General features: G+C 38.5%; 1 protein-coding gene across 2 annotated transcripts in view; it reads left to right on the top strand.

Moving 5' to 3' along the window:
- Nucleotides 1-708: 708 nt before the first annotated feature.
- Nucleotides 709-26,245, top strand: part of STXBP3 (syntaxin binding protein 3) — a 57,066-nt gene continuing 31,529 nt past the window's right edge. The window contains exons 1-6 of one of the 2 annotated variants that reach the window (XM_070785988.1): nt 709-876; nt 17,156-17,205; nt 17,816-17,897; nt 18,693-18,769; nt 21,738-21,816; nt 23,739-23,839. In XM_070785988.1, coding sequence (XP_070642089.1) covers nt 828-876; nt 17,156-17,205; nt 17,816-17,897; nt 18,693-18,769; nt 21,738-21,816; nt 23,739-23,839 — 438 coding nt within the window. In that variant the 5' untranslated portion in view covers nt 709-827. The remainder of the gene's footprint in view (nt 877-17,155; nt 17,206-17,815; nt 17,898-18,692; nt 18,770-21,737; nt 21,817-23,738; nt 23,840-26,245) is intronic. The other variant, XM_070785987.1, reaches the window with a different exon arrangement.

Here is a 26,245-nt window from a genome sequence, read left to right as displayed (position 1 = left end):
AAAATGACCGTCTCAAGAAACAGATCTCTGCCTAAACTTTCTCTAAGTCTGAGCTCAGATCATCTCCTTTGTGAATCAGCAATAATTGCCCTCTTTTAAATCGAAAGCACTGATAGTCCCTTCCACATGAATTAATGTTTGTTGACTAAGTATTGTTTTATTGGTTCATTTATGTATATTGTCATCATTATGGCATTCACTATTTCAACCAATATTTGACTGCCTTCAAGCATGCCAGGAACTGAGCTAATTAGATTTTTCTTCAGAAGTGGGTCTCTCCTTTCTTTGCCTTGCCTGAACGTCCTACACAGTTCTGGGCACAGTGGGCTGCACCTCATGGTTCTACATAATTATTATGTCCTTGAAAAGTGAATAAACTTTTTGGAGGCTAAATTTTCTATTCGGTAGCTGACTGAGTGAAGTCTATTATAAATCGCTTCTCAAAGTGAAGAATTCTTTTGTAAACCGAAGAACCCCTCTCTTTTTCATGAATCCTAAGCGTGAATTCGAGTTTCTTAGGCGGTGTTAGCTCACAATCCATTGGTACGGTTTCACTTTCTGACATCCCAGGACGCCGAGATTCGGCTGAGAGCCTCCCGCTAGGGGGCGCGCAATTGCCCACGGAGAATTCACCCACACTGCGCAGCCTCAGTCCGGGGTTGGGCGGGAATCCCATGAGAAGCTCGTGACGTTACTTGTGGGCGTGACCCGTGGGTGTGGGCGGGGCTGTCCCCGCAGCGAAGGGCGGGGCCCTCCAGAACTCCCTCTCACAGAGAAGTAGGTTGCGAGTGGGAGGCGGTGGCCGCTCCTCCACAGCGTTTGGGAAGATGGCGCCGCCGGTGACGGAAAGGGGGCTGAAGAGCGTCGTGTGGCAGAGTGAGTTCGGTGGGGCAGAGGCTGAGAAAGGGAAGGCCAGCATGCCGTGGCTCCGGGCCCTGCTTTCCTTTCCCAGACCAGCAGTGTCTTGGAGAGCCGCGGTGGGCACTTGTTGCTTTGGCTCCCAGGTTCCTGTTAGGATTTCTTCCTGTTTTTCCTGTTAGGATTTCTTCCTCTTTCCTTCCCAGCCCTCTGGCGTTCTGGCGGCGCCAGAGATGGGCTGGGAGCGGGAGGACGAGGCCTGAATGCCGGCGTCCGCCACCGTCTGGGCTCTGCTCGGCCGGGCCCTGACAGCGACGTCCCGTCCTGGATGAGCGGCCCCCGGCCCAGCTTTTTCGCCCGGGGCCCCTGCGCGGATCTCGGCCGCACCCCTGCCTGGGCCCCACCAGTAGGCGATGTCTCTCCACCCGAGACAATCTGAGCACTGTGTTCCTTTATCCCGTCCCCCCGCGTCTCCCCACACTTGAGTTTCCGAAGACTGCGTATTCTGCTCATTCGTCTTAGTATCCGGGAGAATTTTACACCTGTACTTTGCCATGCCTGTCCTTTAAAAAAAACAGACCCTTCTTTCTTTCTAGAAGAACCCACTTTCTCAAGAGTTCTTGAGAAGGGACCACGGGAATGAGTGTATCTCGGGGCAAAGTTGCACCTTCACCTCTTTCTTTACACTCTCGGAGCCACGCCTTTCATCTAGGGCTTCACCACTTACTGGTGACTGACACTCTGCCATTCTGCCGTGTCGTCTACAACTTTCGTAAATATCACTCCAAACCTGTGTCTGCGACCTTAGAGAGAGAATGAAACGGCCAGACAGGAAGAACCATCATTGTTTGGCCTTGCTGGGTTCAAAGTAATTATGGCCCAGTAGTGGAAAGGGGTATAACATCTAATTAGTATTTCTGGTTCTGGCTTGTTGAGCAAGAACAGAAATAATGACTGAGTTAATAAAATTCTGGGGGTTATAGAGTTTCTTGTGTAAAATTAAAACTCCAAATCGATAGCTGTCGTATTCCTTAACATATCAGGTACTAGAAACAAGTGTATAAATAGAAAGGGGGAAAAAAGTTGTAACATTTTTTTTAATTGGATAATTATAAGGTTTGGAGAAGGAAATGGCAACCCACTTCTGTATTCTTGCCTGGAGAATTCCATGGACAGTCCATGGGGTCGCAGAGATTCGTATACAACTGAGTGACTTACACACAATTATAAGGTTACCATTTTGTTTTTCAGAATTTATATGGGTCACTTTTAAGAGTTGATAATGTTTTAAAATCACAGTCGTATTTAAATATATATATATATGAAAATAGGTAATGAATTGTGTTGTATAAATAATTTCCAAAACGGTCCTTAACATCAGCATTTGTCAGGAAAAAAAAGGTTAATGTTAGTAACATTAGTGTTGATAGCATGGAAACGAGGCAAGAGGGAGTTTACAGATAACAAAATTTCCATCTTGTGCTGTTAACTTGATGTAGCACCAGGATATAAACATGGAGTGTAAGATAAAGAAGAGGGGATGATGAACGAAGAAAAGTGTTATAAGGATTCAAAAAAATAGTTTTTGAAATTGTAGTGTAAGCAGGAAAGTGAAAGTGAAGTCGCTCAGTCGTGTCCGACTCTTTGCGATGCCATAGACTGTAGCCTACCAGGCTCCTCTGTCCATGGGGTTTTCCAGGCAAAAGTACTGGAGTGGGTTGCCATTTCCTTCTCCAGGGGATCTTCCCAACCCAGGGCTCAAACCTGGGTTTCCTGCATTGTAGACAGATGCTTTACCGTCTGAGCCACCAGGGAAGTCCTGTGTAAACAGGACCATAACTAAAAGGATAATATTCATTCAACATTTAGTGAGTAGAGAAGTGGGAGCCCCTGAATTCTGTTAGCTAAAGAAGATGGAGTCTGAAAGAAATGAGGACATCTCTTCAGAGGTAGGAGAATCATATTTGACTGGGAAAAGGTTTTGCTCGGCTTAGGGTAGTATCGGAAAAGGCAGTGGCACCCCATTCCAGTACTCTTGCCTGGAAAACCCCATGGATGGAGGAGCCTGGTAGGTTGCAGTCCATGCGGTGGCTAACAGTCAGACATGACTGAGTGACTTCACTTTCACTTTTCACTTTTATGCATTGGAGAAGGAAATGGCAAGCCAGTCCAGTGTTCTTGCCTGGAGAATCCCAGGGACGGGGGAGCCTGGTGGGCTGCCGTCTATGGGGTGGCACAGAGTCGGACACAACTGAAGCGACTTAGCAGCAGCAGTAGCAGTAGCAGGGTAGTACAGTTTGATGAGGGTAGAAAGATAAGTAACTTTCAGTTTACCTGCAAAGTAGGAAGAAGGGAATTAATATTTTTTCAACATTACTCTGTGCCAGGCACTATTCTTTATAAACATTAAAACTTAATAAGAATTATTATCTCTTTAACAGATGTTAAAGCTAATATACCTATTATCATAGTAGCAGCATTCTAAATACGCAAAAAGTCAGAACAGCCCAAATGCCCATCAACTGGTGAATGGATTAATAACATGTGGTATGTCCATATAATGGAATATTATTGGGCAATAAGAAGAAGGAAGTATTGATACATGCTACAGTATTGATGATCCTTGGAAAACTATGCCAAATGAAAAGAAGCCAGGCGTAAAGAACCATATGACTCCAATCATATTAAATGTCCAGAATAGGCAAATATATAGAGATTAGTAGAAAGTAGATTTGTGGTTGCTTATGTCTAGGGAGGCTGGGGAGATGTGGGAATTATGGCTAAGGAACTGGGTTTCCTTTTGAAGTAATGCGATGTTCTAAAATTGATTACAGTGATAAGCATACAGCTCTGAATATACTGAAAGCCATTTAATTGTATATTTTGGGTGAGTTATATGATATGTAAATCATAATAAAGCCATTTTTTAAAAAAACCTTATACATCTGTTAAATATAGACTTAGTATTCCAATCCAGATCTTTTTGGTTGCAGAGTTTCTATGTGACCTATGACTTTCTATAATGTTTAAACTTCAGTTCAGAGCCTTATTTTTTGCCCAGTCTGTTTCAGTAGCCTATATGAGCCTCCAAGCCTTGTTCTTTCTCACTCCAGTTCATCTGACCAGACTGGTTTTCCTGTAATAGTATTGAGCTATGATCATGCTTAAAAAGACCTGCAGAGAGATACCCTGCACTTGTGCCTAAAGATCTTTTCAGACACTTAGTCTGCATTTGAAGATTTATAACCTGCTCCAGCCTACTTTGTTATCAACTTTTCCTAATATAATACTGATGTTTGGCTAGTCCATCCTGTTGACTCTTGTCAAAATCTTCTGCCTCCACATCTTGATGGCAGTTCTTCTGTCTAGAATGCTCCTCTTACTCCTATTCTTCAACTATCCAAGTTAGCCAGCCTTCAAGACTCAGCACAAATGGGGCAATTACCTCCGTAGCAGCTTCTCATTTTAATCCCGTGTCTCATATTTCTGTAGCATGTGTGGTTTATACTTTGCAAATGGTGCCTGATGTGACTCTTTTAATAAGCTTCTTAAAGGTAGGTCCATTATTGTGTCTTCTAGAGATTTAAATTCCAAACAGTCCCTGGGAGAATGAAATGGGTAATAATGCTTGTTAAAAGTAAAGTGTTGGGTGGCGATGGGGTGGGAAGGGGGGACCTCCCTGGTGTCCAGTGGTTAAGAATCAGCCTTACAATGCCTGGGGAGCAACTAAGCCCATGGGCCGCAACTAAGACCCAATGAAGCTGAGTAAATAAATATTTTTAAAAAATAAACAGGAAAAAAAGTGAACAGATCAGTTCTGTAATGCCCCCCAATTTATTCAGTAAATATTGAATTCCTATGGGAATACAGCAATAGAAAGGAGATAAGTTTCCTGTCTTCTTGAAATCTTCTATTCAAGTGGTAAATAATAGAAAATAAGTGTGTAAACAAAGAATAAGCATGGTTATTTCAGTCCTTGATATCTATATATAGAAAGAGGCTGCTCTGGATAGATAGGTCAGGAAAGGATTCTCTGTTCAGTTCAGATACTCAGTCATGTCTGACTCTTTGCAACCCTGTGGACTACAGCACGCCAGGCTTCCTTGTCCATCACCAACTCCGGAGCTTGCTCAAACTCAGGTCCATCAAGTCAGTGATGCCATCCAACCATCTCATCCTCTGTGGTCTCCTCCTCCTCCTGCCTTCAGTCTTTCCCAGCTTCAGGGTCTTTTCTAACAAGTCAGTTCTTCATATCAGGTGGCCAAAGTATTGGAGCTTCAGCTTCAGCATCAGTCCTTCCAATGAATATTCAGGACTGATTTCCTTTAGGATGGACTGGTTGGATCTTCTTGCAGTCCAAGGGATTCTCAAGAATCTTCTCCAACACCACAGTACAAAAGCATCAATTCTTCGGCGCTCAGCCTTCTTTGTAGTCCAACTCTCACATCTATACATGACTACTGGAAAAACCATAGCTTTGACTAGATGGACCTTTGTCAGCAAAGTAATGTAATGTCTCTGGCTTTTTAATATGTGGTCTAGGTTGGCCATAGCTTTTCTTCCAAGGAGCAAGTGTCTTAATTTCATGGCTGCAGTCACCATCCACAGTGATTTTAGAGCCCAAAAGAATAAAGTCAGTCACTGTTTCCATTGTTTCCCCATGTATTTGCCATGAAGTGATGGGAGCAGATGCCATGATCTTAGTTTTTTGAATGTTGAGTTTTAAATCAGCTTTTTCACTCTCTTCTTTCACCTTTATCAAGAGGCTCTTTAGTTCCTCTTTGCTTTTGGCCATAGGGTGGTGTCATCTGTATCTCTAGGTTATTGATATTTCTACCTGTAATCTTGATTCCAGCTTGTGCTTCATCCAGACTGGCATTTCATGTGATGTACTCTGCATAGAAGTTAAGTAAGCAGGGTGACAATATAGAGCCTTGACGTATTCCTTTCTCAATTTGGAACCAGTCCATTGTTCCATGTCTGCTGCTAACTGTTGCCCCTTTATTTGCATACAGATTTCTAAGAAGGCAGGTCAGGTGGTCTGGTATTCCCATCTGTTTAAGAATTTTCCACGATTTGTTGTGATCCACACTGTCAAAGGCTTTAGCGTGGTCAGTGAAGCAGAAGTAGATGTTTTTCTGGAACTCTCTTGCTTTTTCTTATGATCTGGTGGATGTTGATAATTTGATCTCTGGTTCCTCTGCCTTTTCTAAATCCAGCTTGAACATCTGGAAGTTCTCAGTTTACGTACAGTTGAAGCCTAGTTTGGAGAATTTTGAGCGTTACTTTCCTAGCATGTGAGGTAAATATAGTTGTGTGGTAGTTTGAACATTCCTTGGCATTTCCTTTCTTTGGGATTGGAATGAAAACTGACCTTTTCCAATCCTGTAGCCACTGCTGAGTTTTCCAAATTTGCTGGCATATTGAGTGCAGCACTTTCACAGCATCATCTTTTAGGATTTGAAATAGGTCAACTGGAATTCCATTACCCCCACTAGCTTTGTTCATAGTGATGCTTCCTAAGGCCCACTTGACTTCACATTCCAGGATATCTGGCTCTAGGTGAGTGATCACACCATCATGATTATCTGGGTCACGAAGCTCTTTTTTGTATAGTTTTTCTGTGTATTCGTGCCTTCTCTTCTTAATATCTTCTGCTTCTGTTAGGTCCATACCATTTCTGTCCTTTATTGTGCCCATCTTTGCATGAAATGTTCCCTTAGTATCTTTAATTTTCTTGTCTTTCCCATTCTGTTGTTTTCCTTTATTTCTTTGCATTGGTCACTTAGGAAGGCTTTCTCATTTCTCCTTGCTATTCGGAACTCTGCATTCATATGGATATATCTTTCCTTTTCTCCTTTGCCTTTCACTTCTCTTTTCTCAGCTTTTTGCAAAGCCTCCTCAGACAACTGTTTTGCCTTCTTGCATTTCTTTTTTTTTTTTTTTGCATTTCTTTTTATTGGGTATGGTTTTGATCACCACCTCCTGTACAGTGTTGCGAACCTCCGTCCATAGTTCTTCAAGTGCTCTGTCTATCAGATCTAATCCCTTAAATGTATTTGTCACTTCCACCATATAATTGTAAGGGATTTGATTTTGGTCATACCTGAATGGTCTAGAGGGCTTCCCTTGTGGCTCAGCTGGTAAAGAATCTGGCTGCAATGCAGGAGTCCTGGGTTTGATCCTTGGGTTGGGAATATCCTCTGGAGAAGGGAAAGGCTACCCACTCCAGTATTCTGGCCTGGAGAATTCCATGGAGGAATCCATGGGGTGGCAAAGAGTCAGACACAACTCAGTGACTTTCACTTTCACTTTCATTTTTGATGGTCTAGTGGTTTTCCCTACTTTCTTCAATTTAAGTCTGAATTTTACAGTCAGGAGTTCATGATCTGAGCCACAGTCAGCTCCCGGTCTTGTTTTTGCTGACTGTATAGAGCTTCTCCATCTTCGGCTGCAAAGAATATAGTCAGTCTGATTTAGGTATTGACTATCTGGTGATATCTGTGTGTAGAGTTGTCTCTTTCTGTTGTTGGAAGAGGGTGTTTGTTATGACCAGTACATTCTCTTGGCAAAAGTCTGTTAGCCTTTGCCCTATTTCTCTGAGTAGGTAACATTTGAGCTGAGACCTAAAACATGAGAAGGAATCAGCCTTTAGGGACTACATTAAAACCCCTTTTAAAAATTTAATGTTTCGAGTGCAAAGGGCTGCGTTTATTTACAAAATTAATTCCTGTACATAGTATCAGTAAAAATTTATAGTGCTTAGTATTGCTCATTTGCCATTTTTTGCTGTAGGGGAGTCGTAGCAAAGCTATCACTGATAAAAGATTTTAAATAAAAATTTGATGTAGTTTATTTGAAAAACACAGCAGAACGATAGTAACTAAATATAGTAACTAAGTAAAGCAAGTTGAAGCCACTTACAATATTTTATTTTTCCTTATTCACTACAGCCTATTATAAACAATAGTCTAATGTCTATAATTTACTTTGTATATTTTAGAGGAAATGTTGGAGAATGTGAAATTTGAAAAATTACAGATCAAAGTAATTTGTTTTAAAATTAAAATTGACACCTTAAATTATAAGCTTTTTGCTTTTCATGTTTTTCTTCTAGTCCTTATATACCTTCAGATATATTATTAATTACTCGTCATTTTGTTGCTTCCTTTTTTTAAATGCTTAACATTGACATAACTTTTTCTTCATCCTTCATAATCTTTGTAACTAGTATTTTTAGTCATTCTTAAATACCTTGATGTGGCAAAAAATTTTGATAATAGAAAAGATTGTAATATAAAATTAATCGTCATCCCTACCCAGAGCCCAGACTCCTTTCCCAGAGACAACCAGTCAGGTTTGTTTTATAAATTCCTTGAGAACTTATTTTTCCCAAATATAGGGCTTCCCAGGTGGCGCTCGTGGTACACAATTTGCCTGCCAGTGCAGGAGACGCAAGAGACTTGGGTTCAGTCCCTGGATCAGGAAGAATCCCCTGGAGAAAGAAATGGCAATTACCCAGTATTCTTGCCTGGGAAATCCCATGGACAGAGGAGTCTGGTGGGCTACAGTCTGTGGTGTCACAACGAGTCGGACACAATTGAGCATGCATGCACACACGTACATACACACGAGGGCATATAGAAAATATTTTTTTGTTTTTCTGTTTTAATCTGTTATCTTTATGGCTTTTTTCATTCTGGTTACTTCTTTATCTTGTAACACAATTTTTTGCTTTTTGGATATTTGCAGAATCATGTATTCATTTAAACCAATTTTTATTGAGTAACCTGTGCCACCCACTGTTCTAGGTGTATATTCCTTTTGTTGTTCAGTCAATAAGTCGTGTCTGACTCTTTGAGACTCCATGGACTGCAGCACAGGCTTCCCTGTCATTCCTTCACTATCTCCTGGCATTTGCTCAAATTCATGTCCATTGAGTCCATTCATGTCCATTGATGCTATCCAACCGTCTCATCCTATGCCACCCCCTTCTCCTTTTGCATTCAGTCTTTCCCAGCATCAGGGTCTTTTCTAGTGAGTCAGCCCTTTGCATCAGGTGGCCAAAGTATTGGAGCTTTAGCTTCAGCATCAGTCCTTCCTATGAGTATTCAGGGTTGATTTCCTTTAGGATTGATTTGTTTGATCTTGCAGTCCAGGGGACTCTCAAGCATCTTCTCCAGCACCACAGTTCAAAAGCATCAATTCTTCAGTGCTCAGCCTTCTTTGTAGTCCAACTCTCACATTCCTACATGACTAATGGAAAAGCCCTAGTTTTGACTCCATGGACCTTTGTTGGCAAAGTGACATCTCTGCTTTTTAATACACTGTCTAGTTTTGTCATCGCTTTCCTTCCAAGGCGCGAGCGTCTTTTAATTTCATGGCTGCAGTCACTGTCCACAGTAATTTTGAAGCCCAAGAAAATAAAACCTGTCACTGATTGCACATTTCCCCCTTCTGTATTCATATTCCTTGACCTCTTGGAATTTACAGTTCAGTGGGAGGAGACAGTTATACGGGTACTAAGTACTATATTAGCAGCATGAAGAAGTTTCACAGAAAAAGAGAAGAAAAAGAAATTTTTTCCTCTTTGGAACTGCATTAGGGAAAACTCTAAATAGAAGGTAACATTGAAAGGTAGTAGGTTTTTGCCAGACAGGGAAATCTGAAGTAGGACCCAGAGGCATCAAAGTATGTGATTATTTATGGAAGAGGGAATAATTCCTTTTGTTTGAGTACAGAATATTTATTGCAAGGAATAGGGGGATGAAGGCTATAAAAAGTAGGTTGGAGCTAAATTTTTTTAAAATGCTCTAGCAGTGGGAAGCCATTAAAGGTGAAAAGTTTGTTTTCCTCCTCCAACAGCAGCTGTCAGCATTTTGTGGACGGACTAGAACAATGCTGAAAGGAAGTCATTTTTTGTTCCTAAAGTTTTCACTAAGTATAATGCTAGTGTAAAGTGCGCTGTTGCTAAACGTATAGCTGGATAAATTTTTATTCATGTAAGTACCACCTCTATGAAGTGTTAACCCCAGAACCCTTCTGATTATACATTTGGCATTGCTGATGCCATACACTATTTTATTAGTTCTCCTTTCATTTTTTCCATCAGTATTTTCACATCCTCTTTGATGTTAAAATTTAAAATATATTTCACTTCATATGTAGAAGAAAAAAAAGGAGAAAAGTTGGGGTAATTGGTATTAATAGGTCATTAATTGGGTAGCATTTGGACTGGTGGAAGATTAATTTAGAGATTGGGTGAAGGCCAGTTGATGGAGGATTTTGAATAATAGAATCTAGATTTTATTCTGAGGTAACAGAATTTGAGAGAATTTTGAAGTGGGTATTTAAGTGACAGGGCTGTGCTTCAGGAAGAGGACTCTTGACTGCAATGTGGAAAACGTACTGGGGAATGTAAAGGGGTTAGAGGTAGGGAGCAGGAAATCCAGATAGGAGATTATTGTAGTAATTCTGTGAGAGAGAGTAAGAATCAGGGCATTGGTAGTGATGGTGAAAGTGAAAGTGAAGTCACTCAGTCGTGTCCGACTCTTTGTGACCCCATGGACTGTAGCCTGCCAGGCTCCTCAGTCCATGGGATTTTCCAGGCAAGAGTACTGGAGTGGGTTGCCATTTCCTTCTCCAGGGGATCGTCCCAACTCAGGGATCGAACCCAGGTCTCCCGCATTGCAGGCAGACGCTTTACCATCTGAGATGGTGGCAGTCACCAAGAAGAACAATTGATACTGCCTAGTGATTAGAAGGCAATGGCACCCCACTCCAGTACTCTTGGCTGGAAAATCCCATGGACGGAGGAGCCTGGTGGGCTGCAGTCCCTGGGGTCGCTAGAGTTGGACACGACTGAGCAACTTCCCTTTCACTTTTCACTTTCATGCATTGGAGAAGGAAATGGCAAGCCAGTCCAGTGTTCTTGCCTGGAGAATCCCAGGGACAGGGGAGCCTGGTGGACTGCCATCTATGGGGTCCCACAGAGTCGGACACAACTGAAGTGACTTAGCCACAGCAGCAGCAGCAGTGACTAGAAATGGAGAAAAGAGAAAATAGCTGAAGACAATGATTAAGATGACAATAAAACTCATAGAAGTGGAGACATCTAGAGCAGTTTTTAGGGCATTTAATCTCAATTTAAGGCATGTAGCTGCTTAAACCTGTATTGTGTAATTGAAAGAAGTACAAGGAGAGATGAGAATGTGTGGAAAAATGAAGGATTGCTGTGGATTAGCAGGAAATAGGGAGAAGTTGGTCAAAGAGTACAAGCTTCCGGTTCGAAGATGACTAAGTTCTGAGGATCTCATGCACAGCATTGTGATTATAGATAAAAATACCATACTATATAATTGAAAGTTGCAGAGAGAATAGATCTTACATGGTCTCACCCCAAAAAAGAAATGGTATGTGGAGTGGTGGAGGTGTTAACTAACACTGCAGTCATAATTATAGTGCAATATATGTGTATCAGATCAATACCTTGTTAACCTTAAAAGTTACACAATGTTATATGTGAGTTTATCTCAGTAAAGTTGGGGAAAATTGAAGAACGGATCTGATAGATGAAACTTTGATGATGAACGTGGTCTCTGAGGAAGAGTGTAGAGACCATGAGCAAAAGTAAGAGAATTGAATCTTAGGATGTATCCGTATTTAGGGTACTAGAGAAATGGATTATAAGGTTAAATAATTTCCATTAATAATTAGAGGAAATACCTTTTTAGTTCTGTAATATTAGTTGATGTGATTTCCTTGGACTACTCCAAACACATTTTACCTGTAACCAAATCACTTTTCATGGATGCCCCTAACCTCTGTCCACATACTGCTGCTGCTGCTGCTGCTAAGTCGCTTAGTGTTGTGTCCAACACTGTGCGACCCCATAGACAGCAGCCTACCAGGCTCCCCGTCCCTGGGATTCTCCAGGCAAGAACACTGGACTGGCTTGCCATTTCCTTCTCCAATGCATGAAAGTGAAAAGTGAAAGTGAAGTCGCTCAGTCATGTCCGACTCTTGGCGACCCCATGGACTGCAGCCTACCAGGCTCCTCTGTCCATGGGATTTTCCAGGCAAGAGTACTGGAGTGGGGTGCCATTGCCTTCTCTGTGTCCACATACTAGTTATCTCTTTATCATTTATTTTTGAGATGCTAGCACTTACTGGCTTGGTATCCTCAGATTCTAAGGTGGTACTGTCTAGTTAGAAATAAGAGGCAAGCCACATGTGTTACTTAAAATTTTCTAATAGCCAAATTAAAAAAAAAAAAACAGGTGAAATTAATTTTTAAAATATATTTTTTTAACTCGATATAGCCAAAATGTTACCATTTAAATGTCTAATCAAATAAAATAATGATATTTTAGATTTCTTTTTTTATACTAAGTCTTTGAAATCTGGTATGTATTTTATACTTGCAGGACATCCCAGTTCAGGCGAGCCACATTTCCAGTGCTCAGTAAGCCACATGTGATTAGCTTCTGCCATATAAAACAATGCCATTTCCAAGGTGTTAAAAGACTAGAATGATTTCTACTGGGGAGCTGTTTAGTGTGCTCCATCATAAATCCCATGAGCATTCATTTCTTAAGAGAAAGACACAAATTTGGCAAAAATAAGCAAAATGTCTATGATTTTCTATTTGTTTTAGGTATCCAAGAATAAAGCAAGCTTAGATAGGGAAGTACCATAATGTTTTAGTGTCTCAGTGCTACTTAAGAAAAGCCTTCCTCTTTGCCTGTAGAATACTAGAAAATACTGCTTTAGGCTTGAATTATGGTTAAATACTTCAGGCTTTTGCTGTAAATCTCATATAACTTCATAGTCTCCCCAGCAAACATATAAAAGCCCTTTAACTAATACTTCTTAACACTTTCAAACCTTCCCAAACACAGTAAAACCTTTAGGGTCATAATTCTTATAATGAATATCAGTTCAGTTCAGTTCAGTCGCTCAGTCGTGTCCGACTCTTTGCGACCCCATGAATCGCAGTACACCAGGCCTCCCTGTCCATCACCAACTCCCAGAGTTCACCCAGACTTAGGTCCATCAAGTCAGTGATGCCGTCCAGCCATCTCATCCTCTGTCGTCCCCTTCTCCTCCTGCCCCCAATCCCTCCCAGCATCAGAGTCTTTTCCAGTGAGTCAACTCTTCACATGAGGTGGCCAAAGTACTGGAGTTTCAGCTTCAGCATCATTCCTTCCAAAGAACACCCAGGACTGATCTCCTTTAGAATGGACTGGTTGGATCTCCTTGCAGTCCAAGGGACTCTCAAGAGTCTTCTCCAACACCACAGTTCAAAAGCATCAATTCTTCAGCGCTCAGCCTTCTTCACAGTCCAACTCTCACATCCATACACGACCACAGGAAAAACCAGAGCCTTGACTAGACGAACCTTTGTTGGCAAAGTAATGTCTCTGCTTTTGAATATGCTATCTAGTTTGGTCATAACTTTCCTTCCAAGGAGTAAGCATCTTTTAATTTCATGGCTGCAGTCACCATCTGTAGTGATTTTGGAGCCCAGAAAAATAAAGTCTGACACTGTTTCCCCATCTATTTCCCATGAAGTGGTGGGACCAGATGCCATGATCTTCGTTTTCTGAATGTTGAGCTTTAAGCCAGCTTGTTCACTCTCCACTTTCACTTTCATCAAGAGGCTTTTTAGTTCCTCTTCACTTTCTGCCATAAGGGTGGTGTCATCTGCATATCCTTATCAAATATACCCTCTACTTGGACATGTCATTTTTAACACGATGCCAAAAACTTTATGGTAAATTTCCAGAAGTATGAAGTGAAACAAATATAAATTAAATAGAAATGCATTGTATAAATATCTCATTATCAAGAATTAAGGAAAAACACAAGTTGCTATAATTTATATTTAATTTTACTACAGTTTTCAAAGTTAATTGTAAATTAATAGAACATTAAATGTGGGAAATTTTTGTCTTACCAAGTAGAATAACGTGTATTTATGTGGATTGCCTTTGTGTACTGTTTAATAATTTAAAATACATATTTTTAGATTAATTTTGAAAATCATTGCAAGGAACACATTGCTAATATTTATTCATTATAGATCTGAATATTTGTATCCTAATGCTGTAACATTGGACTTTCTGCATAGCTCAGTCAGTAAAGCATCTGCCTGCAATGCAGGAGACCTGGGTTCAGTCCTGTGTTGGGAAGTTCCCCTGGAGAAGGAAATGGCAACCCATTCCAGTATTCTTGCCTGGAGAATCCCATGGACATAAGAGCCTGGTAGGCTACAGTTCATGGGATCTCAAGACAGTACTATCTTTCTTGGGCTTCCCTGATAGCTCAGTTAGTAAAGAATCTGCCTGCAATGGAGGCACTTTGATTCCTGGGTCGGGAAGATCTGCTGGAGAAGGGATAGGCTACCCACTCCCATATTCCTGGTGGCTCAGCTGCTAAAGAATAAGCCAGCAATGTGGAAGGCCTGGGTTCCATCCCTGGGTTGGGAAGATCCCCTGGAGAAGAGAAAGGCTACCCACTCTAGTATTCTGGCCAGGAGAAATAGCAATAACCTTAGATATGCAGATGACACCACCCTTATGGCAGAAAGTGAAGAGGAACTAAACAACATCTCGATAAATGTGAAAGAGGAGAGTGAAAAAGCTGGCTTAAAATTCAACATTCAGAAAATGAAGATCATGGCATCTGGTCCCATCACTTCATGGCAAATTGATGGGGAAACAATGGAAACAGTGACAGACTATTTTCTTGGGCTCCAAAATCACTGCAGACAGTGACTACAGCCATGAAATTAAAGGACACTTGCTCCTTGAAAGAAAAGCTATGACCAACCTAGACAGTATATTAAAAAGCAGAGACATTACTTTACTGACAAAGGTCCATCTAGTCAAAGCTGTGGTTTTTCCAGTAGTCATGTATGGATGTGAGAATTGGACTTTAAAGAAAGCTGAGAAAACTTGAGAGTCCCTTGGACTGCAAGGAGGTCAAACCAGTCCATCCTAAAGGAAATAAGTCCTGAATATTTATTGGAATGACTGATGCCAAAGCTGAAACTCCAATACTTTGGCCTCCTGATGTGAAGAACTGATTCATTGGAAAAGACCCTGATGCTGGGAAAGATTGAAGGCAGGAGGAGAAGGAACGACAGAGGATGAGATGGTTGGATGCCATCGCTGACTCAATGGACATGAATTTGAGCAAGCTCCAGGAGTTGGTGATGGACAGGGAAGCCTGGCATGCTATATAGTCCATGAGGTCGCAGAGTCCGGCACAACTGAGCGACTGAACTGAATGCTGTAACACATTTTTGAAAATTGTAATGAAGTAAATCAGGAAGAAACTTACTTACCTGGTTTCATTTGTCAGATGTAATTTAGTAATGAGCTGGTTAGGGATTTTCCTGCTGGTTTTTTGTTTTCATCTTGTTTACTTAGGATTTAAGTAGAGTTGGGGAAACCAAGTCAAATAATACTTTCAGAAATTTTTTCCAGATGTGTTTATATAATTAAATATTATTGTTGTTTACTTTCTAAGTTGTGTCTGACTCTTTGCAGTCTCATGGACTGTAGCACTCCAGGCTCATTTGTCCTCTGCTGACTCCCAGAGTTTGCTCAAATTCTTGTGCATTGTATCAGTGATACTATCTAACCATCACTTCCTCTGCTACCCTCTTCTCATTTTGCCTTCAGTCTTTCTCTGCATCAGGATCTTTTCCACTGAGTTTGCTTTCCACATCAGGTGGCCAAAATATTGGAGCTTCAACAACAGTACTTACAATGAATATTCATAGTTGATTTCCTTTAAGACTGATTGGTTTGATCTCCTTGCAGTCCAAGGGACTCTCAAGATTCTTCTTTAGCACCACAATTCGAAAGCATCAATTCTTTGGCACTCAGCCTTCTTTATGGTCCAACTCTCACATCCAACACTGGAAAAGCCATAGCTTTGACTATATGGACCTTTGTTGGCAAAATGATATTTTTGCTTTGTAATACGCTGTCTCAGTTTATCATAGCTTTCCTTCCAAAGAGTGTCTTTTCATTTCATGGCTGTGGTCACTGTCCACAGTGATTTTGGAGCCCAAGAAAATAAAATATGTCCTTGCTTCCACTTTTTCCCTTTCTATTTGCCATTAAGTGATGGGACTGGATGCCCTGATCTTAGTTTTTTGAATGTTGAGTTTTAAGTCAGCTATTTCATTCTCCTCTTTGACCCTCATCAAGACACTCTTTAGTTCCTCTTCACTCTCTGCCATTAGAGTGGTATCATCTGTATATCTGAGGTTGTTAATACTTCTCCCAACAATCTTAGTTCCATCTTGTGATTCATCCAGCCTGGCATTTCGCATGATATACTCTGCATATAAGTTAAATAAGCAGGATCATAGTATACAGTCTTGTCATGCTCCTTTCCCAGTTTTCAACCAGTTGTTCCATGTCCAATTGTAACTGTTGCTTCTTGACTCACATACAGATTTCTCAGGAGGCAGGTCAGGTGGTCTGGTATTCCCATCTCTTTAAGAATTTTTCCATTTGTTGTGATCCACACAGTCAAAGGTTTTAGCATAGTGGATGAAGCAGAATTAAATGTTTTCCTGGAACTCCCTTGCTTTCTCCATGATTCACTAAACATAGACAATTTGATCTCTTGTTCCTCTGCCTCTTTGAAACCCAGCTTGAACATCTGGAAATTCTCGGTTCACGTATTGCCTTCATGGATCACAGCCTTGTCTTGGTGAAGGGGCTTGCATAACTCAGTGAAGCTATGAGCCATGCTGTGCAAAGCCACCCAAGATGGGCAGGTCATGGTGAGAGTTCTGACAAAACATGGTCTGCCGGAGGAAGAAATGGCAACACACTCTAGTATTCTTGCCAGGAAAATCCCATGGACAGAAGAGCCTTGTCGGCTATAGTCCATGGGGTCTCAAAGAATCTGACACAACTGAGTGACTGAGCCCGCATGCACCAGAAAGAATGACATGGCTAGGCCAAAGTGGAAACAACACTCAATTGTGGATGTGTCTGGTGGTGAAACTAAAGTCCGATGCTGTAAAGGACAATAATTATATTAGCCTTTTTAATATTTTTAGTCTCAAAAAGTTAAAATATATTATGGTTTAAATGTACCGTATAGGTTAAGTATTAAAGAGAACTGGGTTTCTACTCGTGTATATGTAAAGCTGAGCAGTTATGAAGCTGAGCAATTGCAAGTGATATTTCCCAGCCATCTTGAACATTTTGAGTAGTTATTCTAACAATTTATTAAGATTCCTAAATAGTTCTCTTTTTCTTTGCAGAGATAAAAGCAACAGTGTTTGATGACTGCAAGAAAGAAGGCGAATGGAAGGTAGGATTTACCTAGTCACATAGAATTTGCATAACACTAGAAACCTTTATTGAGGGCTTGTACATATTTTTTACTTATTACGCTTGTATAAAATACAGAGTTAGAACCATAGTGTTTGCCTTCAAATCCCAACTTAACCTCCTATTAGCTGTGGCTTCTTGAGCAAATTACTTGATGGCTCTATGCCTGTTTCTTTATCTGTAAAATAGGGATGGTAGTAACATAGAGTAGTTGTAAATATTAAATGAATTAATTCATGAAAAGTGCTTAGAACAGTGCCTAGAACAATTATTCCACCACAAGCAGCATTTTATGATTTTAAGAAAATTTGATGTTCAACATAAGATACATTTGAAGTGAACAAATTCTGCTTCAAAGTGAAAATATTGCTTACTTATGTATAATATTATATGACCGTATATTGAGGAAATAAATTTCTAAGTCATGAAAGTTAAATGAGTTGAGATAATTTTGCTTGCTCTCCTGATATTTTAATTTTGTTATAAAAAGATTATGGAATTTGAGTATATTTAATGCATTAAATTATGTCTTTTGTGAATTCTTGGCAGTCAAATGCTTATACTATTGCTTAATTTATATTCATTTTAAGATATTGCTTCTAGATGAATTTACCACTAAGCTTTTGGCATCATGTTGCAAAATGACAGATCTTCTAGCAGAGGGTATAACTGGTAAGTGTTTCAAATACTCACCATGAAAAACTTTTTTTTTTTATTATGATAAGGAGAGTTTAAAGTATTAATAAATTTTAGTTAGTAATTGTGTTTCTCAGGGGATTATGTCTTATTTTCTTAGTAACTCTAGCTATAATAATTATTCTGGACACTCTTTTCTTTGTGAATCTTCAGAATAACCTCTGTAAGTCAGGATTTTTCCCCTCAGCTGAGACATATAATTAAGCACCCCTAACCAAGACTAAGTCAGTTGCCTTGTTGAGTTTGTTCTTCAAATTTTTTATTGTTTTATATATTCGTTATAGTTTTGTGTGTTGATGCAGTAAGTTTACTTCAGTATTTTGGCTGATGTTTGTGGTTTTCATGTTTTGTTTTTAAATGGATAGTAAGATTTATGTCATAAAATCAACTTTTGTGCATATTTCCAAGTGTGTAATACTGACTTTTTAACCTTCTCTTTATTACCTAGATATGAGGCAATTGCAAATTTAAATCAGCTTTAGTGTAGGGTTATGAAAAATAACACTGCCACAGTTGCTGTCTTCCACCAGGCAGGATTGTGTTAATGAGATTTTAATTTTTCTTATATTTTGGGGAAAGTATCAATATATTGTAATATTCATAATCATATTATCATCCATAACTCATCATTGTTTAACTCATTTATTTAAATTTGCTCTTCATAATAGACTTTTGAAGACAGATATTAAATGCCATAATTTGTAATGTGAAAACTGAGACTCTAAGTCAAATATAATTCTTTTGTTTATATTTTGGACTTTTTTTTGTTAGTTGTGGAGAATATTTATAAAAATCGAGAACCTGTCAGACAAATGAAAGCTCTTTATTTTATCTCTCCAACATCAAAGGTGAGTGTTTTGAATCTAAACAGTATGTTCTTCAAAACTTTCACCATAGATGTGGTTTTCTCTTAGAAAATTTAAAGTAATAAAATGTCCTTTATTAGACAGGTAGTGTTATAAACTAGTTTGTGTAAGAAAATCTTTCTGAGTTCGAAGATTGTTTTATTTGCATTCTTCTCAATGGGAATATATGTGAAAGAATTCCTTTCTCCCCTATATGAAAGCAGAATTTATTTGTATAAAACAATAGAGTTTCAAAGTTTCTTTGAATAATTTGTTACTCATGTAGTTTCTAGTCAACCATGATTTTAGGAGAATAGAAGTGTATGTAAAAGAAATAGTCTTGGATTAATCTTCCATTAGTGTTAGTTATTTCCCTATGGCATACACATACATATGTATGTGTATACACACATATATGCATATATATGTATGTGTATATATTTTTTATAGGAAAGGAATTTTTAAAATTTATAATCTAACCATGATTTAATTCATACTTAAAGTCAACAAGCTTTTAGAGTCATATAAAGTATCAGATTCATTTATTCTGTATAGTATCTGAGAGTGCATTTTCCAACACATCCTTTGGCTTATTCTTAGAATAAAAATGTTAATTTTACACTTCCAGTTTCTTCTAACTCTAGCAGACAGTAGGGAAAAACCCAAATATTTACTATGTAATCTCTACATGTTGGCTGCTGGTAGATTTTAATGACATTTTGTATCTTATCTGTAATATAATTTTGTAAGAAAATTTATGCTCAGAAAAAAATGAAAGTTAAAAGCACCATTTTCACTTACTAAATTGGCAGAGGGACTAAAAAAAGTGTGTGTGTATATTTAGACATTTATTTATTTGTCTTATCTATGTATCTTATCTAGCTCTCAATATGCATTGTCAATGGATAATGGAGCAGAAACTACTATACACTGCTAGTGGGAGTATAGATTAATACAACCATTTTGGAAAATAACTTGCCATATCAAGAACCTTAAAACGTTCTGAATCGTAAAATTTATTGTTAAAAAAAATCCGTAAATGGTCAAACTAAATTCCTAAAATCCAGAGAAATTCTTAGTATTAACACATAATGGTAGGAAAGACCATGTGACCATTGAAAATGAGATTTCTAGAAAATTTTAATGATCTATGTAAATGTTCATTTTTAATGTAAGTGACAGAAAGCAGGATACAGAATTAAATATTCAGGAAAGGATCAAAGAATTCAGAGAACATTATATCTAAGTGTGACTCCTTTATCTCCCACAACCAACTCCAGTTTCTCTTCCTGTCCTGAATCAATTATCTTTTGGGTCCTATAGACCTATGGGTACATGTGAAGCCTTGGACTCTTTGGGCACTTGTAGAGAAACTTGATGTGAGATTTCCTTCCTCAGGGGCTGGGCAAGCATCTGGAGACTAGCTACAGAGAGTTCTCAGGCAAGGGTCATGAAATGACAGATTTTAGGAAGAGTTTTGGTTATAAAAGATCTGTGAATGTGAACGTGAAGTCGCTCAGTCGTGTCCAACTCTTTGCAACCCTGTGAACTGTAGCCCACCAGGCTCCTCCGCCCGTGGGATTTTCCAGGCAAGAATACTGGAGTGGATTGCCATTTCTTTCTCCAGGGGATCTTCCTGACCCAGAGATAGAACCCAGGTCTCCTGCATTGCAGGCAGACGCTTTAACCTCTGAGCCACCAGGGAAGCTAGGGAAAGGTCAGATGGGTGGTTTGTTTTCTTTTATACTTATAGCCCTCAGGAAGAGAAACCTGTTTACCTTCTTCTTATGGTACTGCCTCTCTTTAGGATACTCCCAACAACTAAACCTAAGTGTTAGCTGAGCTGACATGGAAGCAACCACACATCTAAGTGGGTCAAGTGACCTGAGAGAGAAGGTTTAGTAAGAATGAGAAGAGGATACATATGGCAAAATACAAGAGCTTGGAAGGAAGGGTGATAATCTGAACAGAAAATAGTACACTTAAGACTCTGGTGTAACATGTAAAAACTTTCTGAAGCTCTGAAGTATATTTTCTTAGTTAAGTAGTTGACTGTAGAGGAGGATAATCACTATGGAAATTTTAATTGATAGTCTTTAAGATAAAAACGAAGTATCTCGGGACTTCCCTTGTGATCAAGTGGCTAAGACTCTGTGCTTCCAATGCAGGAAGCCCAGGTTCAATCCCTGGACAGGGAACTAGATCCCACGTGCCTCAACTAAGAGTTCACTTGCCTCAACTAAGATCCAGAGTAACCAAAATAATAAATAAATATTAAAAAAAAAAAAAGTATCTCAAAGCAAAAAAAAAAAAAAAAAATCATGGAAATCATGGTGGGGAAGATAAGAGACTTGCAGGATACATTAATGAGCTCTAACAGAAATATACTGGTTGTAGGAGTTGCAGGGAGACAGAAAGGAACAGATGGGTGAGAAGATTAAATTGTTTTTGCTTTCAGACTGTTGTATCTTGAAAACTACCAGCAGAGAGGCAGATACTGTTAGAGTATATTACCTGCTTTCCCTCTTTCTCGTAGTCTGCTAACCTTTTAGTCTTTCATTCTAATCCCTCTTGGCAATTTTAGCTCTTAGCTCATTGGCAGTCTCTTTAACGCTTCTCCAGTAATAGTCTCGATGGTTTCATTATCTGTGTAGGTAATACTTCACCATACATTCATTTTCTTCCAGTAGTCTTGTCTTCTATGTTGCTTCAGCTTCTTAGTTACTTGACCATTCTTAGGTCTCCTCATCACCAAAAGAGCACTCTCTGTTCATATATCTTACCTTACTACTTATTTCACTTCTCACTGTAAGTGGCTAGATAACATAGCATCTTAAAAAATCAGTTTGTAAGTTACAGTTTTGACAGTTAAGGTTTTACTTTATCATCAAAATAATCTTAGTTATTTCAAAAGTAGCACATTTAAATTAGTATTTGGTAAAATGTATATTAACATCCAACCTTTTTTCAGTCTGTAGACTGTTTTTTACGTGATTTTGGAGGTAAATCAGAGAACAAATATAAAGCAGCATATATCTACTTCACTGACTGTAAGTAGCTTTGTAAAAGTTATTGCTTCATTATTTCAAATCCTACTAATTATGAAATATTTCTTAGGCTAATTTTAATAGTAGTGACTTTGTATTTATTGTTTGTTCTAGTTAGGTTAGAAAGAATCTAAAAATTCTATCCTAAGGTTATTTCTATCCTAATTCATGATAAGGTGATAGAAAATTAAATCATTCCAAACTAATTTCAGAAGATGGTCATTTTTGCTGGTGTACAGGGGAGAGGGGTTTGACAGAGAGAGCTATCCCTCAAATTCTGTTCTAGTAACAGGGAGAATTCTTCTTTAAACCAAAGTTACAACTGGGGATTTGACTGTATAATAAAGTATATTATAAGACCCTTTGGGAGATGCAGTGAAGAAACTGTCATCTGCTAACAGTAAGGGAGAAAATCTATCACATTTCTTTTTCTATGCTGTAGATTCAAATAAAAAGCAGCCTTCTAGCTTATTTTTCCTGTAAATTATTATTTATCTCATACCTAGCAGCAGTTTGCATTTTAGAAAATGCCATATCATAAGTATTTGCCATTTAAGTAACCTTGTTACACAGAAATCATGTTTATGGAGTTGATAAACTTTAATGTGTGAAGCCTCTTTTAATTTAAGGAATCTTTTTTTTTTTTTTGAATTGAATTTTTTATTAGAAAAAATGCCATATTTTATAGACCACCATTTATGAGAATCCTACCAAAACACTACAACAAACTGGCCTTGAAGAGAAACAGCACAATGACAGAAAGCTCAAAACACTACACCTCTGAGGAGCCTGCAGCCAGGCTAATTGAAAATCGACACACAACGCCCACCACACCACACATAAACATGAACAGGTTATGTAAGTGAGCCAAGATTTAGAAAACACATTGGAGAGGGGAACACACCCACACACGTATCTGTGTGCATGTTTTCCTTAAAAACATGTAACAGGGTTTCCTTCATTTTACTCAACTCAAAGAAACTCTTGATCTAAAATTATTCCATGTCTAACATTATACAAAAGAAATATCATAAAGCAAAAGTTTACATTTTCCTGGGAGCTGTTCCTTGCAAGAAAATGTTACTTGCATTTTTTAGTGTAGAATCCACATAAAAACAGGAGTTGTAATATAGTGCTTGCCATTTAAGTGTAACATTGCCAAAATGCTTTATACGGTACTATTTTACATTACAGAAGAGGAATATCAATGTAGAGGTAATCAGTGCTTCCAAACTTTTCTAATTCTTCTACAGGGGAGATCTAAATAGTCAATATATTTCTATTTAAAAGGAGTTTTCTTCCCTCTGGTACAGTGCTTGCTGATGATAAAGAACATCGTGTTAAAAGATAGTAGAAGCCCATGGTTAATACTCCAACCTAGATTTAGTGAAACTATAAGCAGTTAGGTAAAAGGCAGGGGCAAGGGGAAGACGGCTCTAGGGTGCAGAATTTACTAGTTTGGAGGCTTGGAATTTCCTCACATTGAAGAAAGCCCTATAATGCAAGGAAAGATGAAAAATTTGTATGGTGTGGCTACACTTAGTGGCAGATATAGAAAAGTGTGAATTCCTAAGAAGCTCTGAAAGTCCTTCAAAAGTTTATTAAGTCCTTAGTTTGGACTTGATTTTCCTTCCTGACAATTTTAGCTTGCTGTGTTAACAGCTCTGTAAGGAAACACATCTTAGGTTATGGTGGATATGAATGGGGAAAATGGAATTTCTGTTACAGTGCTCATTGCTAGAATTTATCTGCTGTATAAAGTGAAAAGCAGTATTTACATATTATCTCTATCCTCATAGTAAATTACTTTGTGAAAGTCAGTAATTATATATAAAAATAAATATTCTTGGATGTTGGAATGACTTATTCAAAAGAATGAAAATTTAAATGCAGTTATATACTTTGATTTTTTTTCCTCCTCTCAGTCTGCCCTGACAGTCTCTTTAACAAAATTAAGGCTTCTTGCTCCAAGTCAGTAAGAAGATGTAAAGAAATAAATATTTCCTTCATTCCACTTGAATCTCAGGTACTTTCTACTTTTATTTTTTAAATGTTTTATTAAAAAAATTTTTTTGAGTATTGAAAGGCTTATTACAAGGGTCAAGCAAGGAGAATGGGCAGCTTGTGCTTAGAGTAAAACTCCTTTTATTTTGGATTATTATAAACTAAAATTAAAAATAAAAAGTTTTACTGTAAGCACAAGCTGCCCATTCTCCTTGCTTGACCCTTGTAATAACGATTTTAAAATGCAGTTTTATGAACTTATTTGCTAAAAAGGCTTATCCTAACAATATTTTATGTGTTGTACATTTGGTGAATTTTAAACAATCCACAAATAAGCATTTACTCTGATGAAGGTAGGAACAGGAGTACTAAATTGGAGTATAGCGTTAATAGTAAAAGTGGACTTAAATTTCACATCTCTAAGTCCTGTGTGTGTCAAAATGTACAGCCCTATTAGATTATGAAATCAAAAGATTTTGAGCATAATCTTTGTTAAATGACTCCAAAGAAAAATGTTTATATTCTGTAACCATTTGTGATATTAAAACAAAATTCTTTAGTAAACTTTTTACACAACATTATATAAACTATCGTTTATTTTAATTTATAAAATGAAGGATTCTCATAGATTTGATTTGCCTTTGGAATAGTTAATGAGCCTTCAATTAATAATAATAATTGCAAACACACAGTACTTTCTCTGTCAGGTGCTTTCCTAAATGCTTTACATAAATGTATTGGTAATTCTGTCTCCATTTTAAAGATGGGGAAATCAAAGTGGTTAAGTAAGTTGCCCTAATCACACAGCTAGTGTATTGTTTAGCTCTGTTCTCTGTGTTTGGATTCTAACATTTTGTAGAATTGGAATAGTTTACTATTTCTTAGAACCATAAGGTTGATATTTTAAGAAATAAAAAGGTCCTGAATAATGAATTTTTCTTTTAAGCTATTGCTGTTTTTGATGAAGGCCATAATCGTAAAATCTTTAGATACCTGCTTAACATTAAACTGTTTTCCAAAGGTTACTTTAAGATTTTTTTCCTTTAATATATTATGTGCTACTGCTAAGCTGCTTCAGTCATGTCCGACTCTGTGCGACCTCAGAGACGGCAGCCCACCAGGCTCCGCCGTCCCTGGAATTCTCCAGGCAAGAATACTGGATTGGGTTGCCATTTCCTTCTCCAAAGCATGAATGTGAAAAGTGAAAGTGAAGTCGCTTAGTCGTGTCCGACTCCTAACAACCCCATGGACTGCAGCCTACCAGGCTCCTCCGTCCATGGGATTTTCCAGGCAACAGTACTGGAATGGGTTGCCATGGCCTTCTCCGAATATATTATGTAACTTTAGTTTAATACTCTACAAAGTGAGACTAGCCTCAGTGCAAAGATACAGAAGCAGAAAAGTACAAGAAAGCAGCAGGATTACGGATTATTAGGGGTGATGGTATGATAAGTAAATCTGTAGGTAGACTGGGACCAAGTTGTAGGAGGCACCAGGTTCCATCAAGAATGATGGCAGAAAATGGGCAGACACAGAAGAGTACCAAAGTCTTTAAGGAAAAGTAGAAGTTGGGAGATCATTGAAGAGAAATTGGTAAAGTCAGATATGATAGTCTTCCAAAGAAGAGAAGTTCTACATTAAACATATTTAGAAGTTGCATGGAGAGAAAAGTGGTTGACTTCTCCTAAATCCATGAGTCAAAGGGATTAAAGAAAACTCTTTCCCTTTCAAAGGGTTTAATTAATACTATCACATATAAATTAGGACAATTAGATGGAAAGCATCAATATAAGAAAGTTTGTTTACAGTGGACCTTAGGAGTACAAAAAATCTGGTATAGTTAGTAGAGAAGGTGCTAGATTGTGTCTAGATAGAAATAGATCTAAGCTAGCTATAATTTTGCAAGAAAAGTAAATGGAAGTTGTGAGTGGGGGTAACGGAGAATTCCTGTATTTAAGGAACTGGTTGTGGGTCATGGAGATGAAGAAAGCATTTGGTAATAGTCTAAAGGAACACATCATGTTGGTGATGGAAAGTAGGGGGAGGAAAGGGAAGGAAAGGCAAGATGTGAATGTAGAAAGAAAACCAGCTCCAGAGTTCTACTTGGTTCATTGGAGTATTAGAGAATAACTTAGATTAATTTAAGATGTGGTAACAAATCTCCAAATCTCAGTGTTTCACAACAACAAAGTTTATTTCTCATTCATGTTATTGTCCACTGTGGTTTGACTAGGTCTTTGCTCTATATCCTCTTCATTCTGGGATGTAAGCTGAAGGGAAGTAGGCACATGTCACTTCTGTTCACATTCCAATGACCATAGATAGGCTGATATCCATGAGTGGGAACTATACACCTGTAAGGAGGGGCCCTGTCAGGAAGGGCAATAAATATTTTTGAACAGATATTTTCTACTGCAGTGGGATAGAA

Source organism: Bos indicus, chromosome 3 (assembly GCF_029378745.1).
Source record: "Bos indicus isolate NIAB-ARS_2022 breed Sahiwal x Tharparkar chromosome 3, NIAB-ARS_B.indTharparkar_mat_pri_1.0, whole genome shotgun sequence".
In the NCBI taxonomy this organism is placed as follows: domain Eukaryota; kingdom Metazoa; phylum Chordata; class Mammalia; order Artiodactyla; family Bovidae; genus Bos; species Bos indicus.
Note: the sequence above shows the minus strand (reverse complement) of the source record. Positions and strands in the feature narration are given on the sequence as shown.